We start from the raw sequence: 1,365 nt of genomic DNA, 5'->3' as shown, positions 1-1,365 counted from the left end.
TAGATACTAAATTTGCAGTTCGGTGGTAGCTTTATCTCAAAATTCAGATTTTTGGACATTGGCCCTTCTAGCACTCAGCCCCTAGAAATGAGCTATTACTTTAATACATTAAGTAAAATTCTCACTGTAGAAGACTGGGTATGATATTGCATATTAAAATTAACATATCAATAAAATTAACTTTGTCAGTAGAGCAAGTATCTGATTTAAAAACAGTCTGAGGGGAGAAAAGTTTCAGAAGTTAGAATTTCAGTAAATTCAGACTAGGGAAAACTTCAAAAGTAAAGACCTTATGAATATATCACGGAATGCTTTTAAGCTTTGATGACCTATCCAATAACAAGTGAAATGCACTGGCTAAGTATGAACATGGGGCTACAACCAGGGAATAGTATCAAGACAAATAGGTCCAGAATCACTACATTAAGAACTGACTTGAACTTGTTCCCCTTTTCCTATAAGCTTAATGTTCATTGAGGGGCTCCTAAAGATTAAATTAAATAGACAATATGGACTACTTGATGAATGTAAATTAACTTGAAATTATAGACTATACTGTCTTTTGTATTTTCCATAAACTAACTCCTCTCTATATATAACATGGTGAACATGTTACCATCAATAAAACTAAAGCACTACTGGTCTGGCCAGAAAAATATGAAAAGGTTTAGTTAGATCTTTTGTATTTCAATTAGATGCCTATCATTTATTAAAATGATGGACATACACTTCAATTCACTGAAGTATAAACCAGCATATAGACAGACCTGAGATTGCAACATAATTTATGTCGTGCCCTGCCATGTCAGCATACGGTCCTGCCTGTCCAAACCCTGTCAGCCTTGCATATATCAGTCCTGGGTTATCCTTCATTAGTTCCTTGGGGCCAAGACCAATCTTCTCCATCACACCTACAAAAATTATTAGGATGTAAACAAGAAGGAAGTGATAAATGAAAAGGAGGATGAAGAACTGTAAAGGATGGACGAAAGCAAGGAAGGGGAGGAAGAGTGAGAGAAAAGGAAGAAGAGGAAGTGAATATTCAGATAAAGAAAAACAGGAATGCTGGATCTTTCATTGCATTTTCCTTCCTGTCTTGTAATCGTTGGCACCACTAGAGTACTCTTCCATATAGTGTAATTTGGGAATAATTTTCCAAAATAGTTAATTACTGTAATTTTATGAACCTGTATTGTAGCAAAATTTCCTATAATTTTTTTCTCTCAACCTTTTTTCGCTGAAAATATTACAATAATACCAAATGTTCCTTCTTAGCAGAAAAAAAATCTATATAATCATCAATCCTAAAACAAGCATAAAAAAATCTAAAAATTCTACTCTAAACTCAAATGTCAAATTTTAATC

At 33.6% G+C, this 1,365-nt stretch overlaps 1 protein-coding gene across 1 annotated transcript in view; it reads right to left on the bottom strand.

Annotated features, from left to right (window-relative positions):
• LOC119592668 (alpha-methylacyl-CoA racemase-like) overlaps positions 1 to 1,365 on the bottom strand; it is a gene marked incomplete at its 5' end in the record, with an annotated part of 8,513 nt that overhangs the window by 5,724 nt on the left and 1,424 nt on the right. The window contains 1 exon segment of the mRNA XM_037941581.1: positions 768 to 911. Coding sequence (XP_037797509.1) covers positions 768 to 911 — 144 coding nt within the window.

This window comes from Penaeus monodon, chromosome 30 (genome assembly GCF_015228065.2).
Source record: "Penaeus monodon isolate SGIC_2016 chromosome 30, NSTDA_Pmon_1, whole genome shotgun sequence".
NCBI lineage: Eukaryota > Metazoa > Arthropoda > Malacostraca > Decapoda > Penaeidae > Penaeus > Penaeus monodon.
Note: the sequence above shows the minus strand (reverse complement) of the source record. Positions and strands in the feature narration are given on the sequence as shown.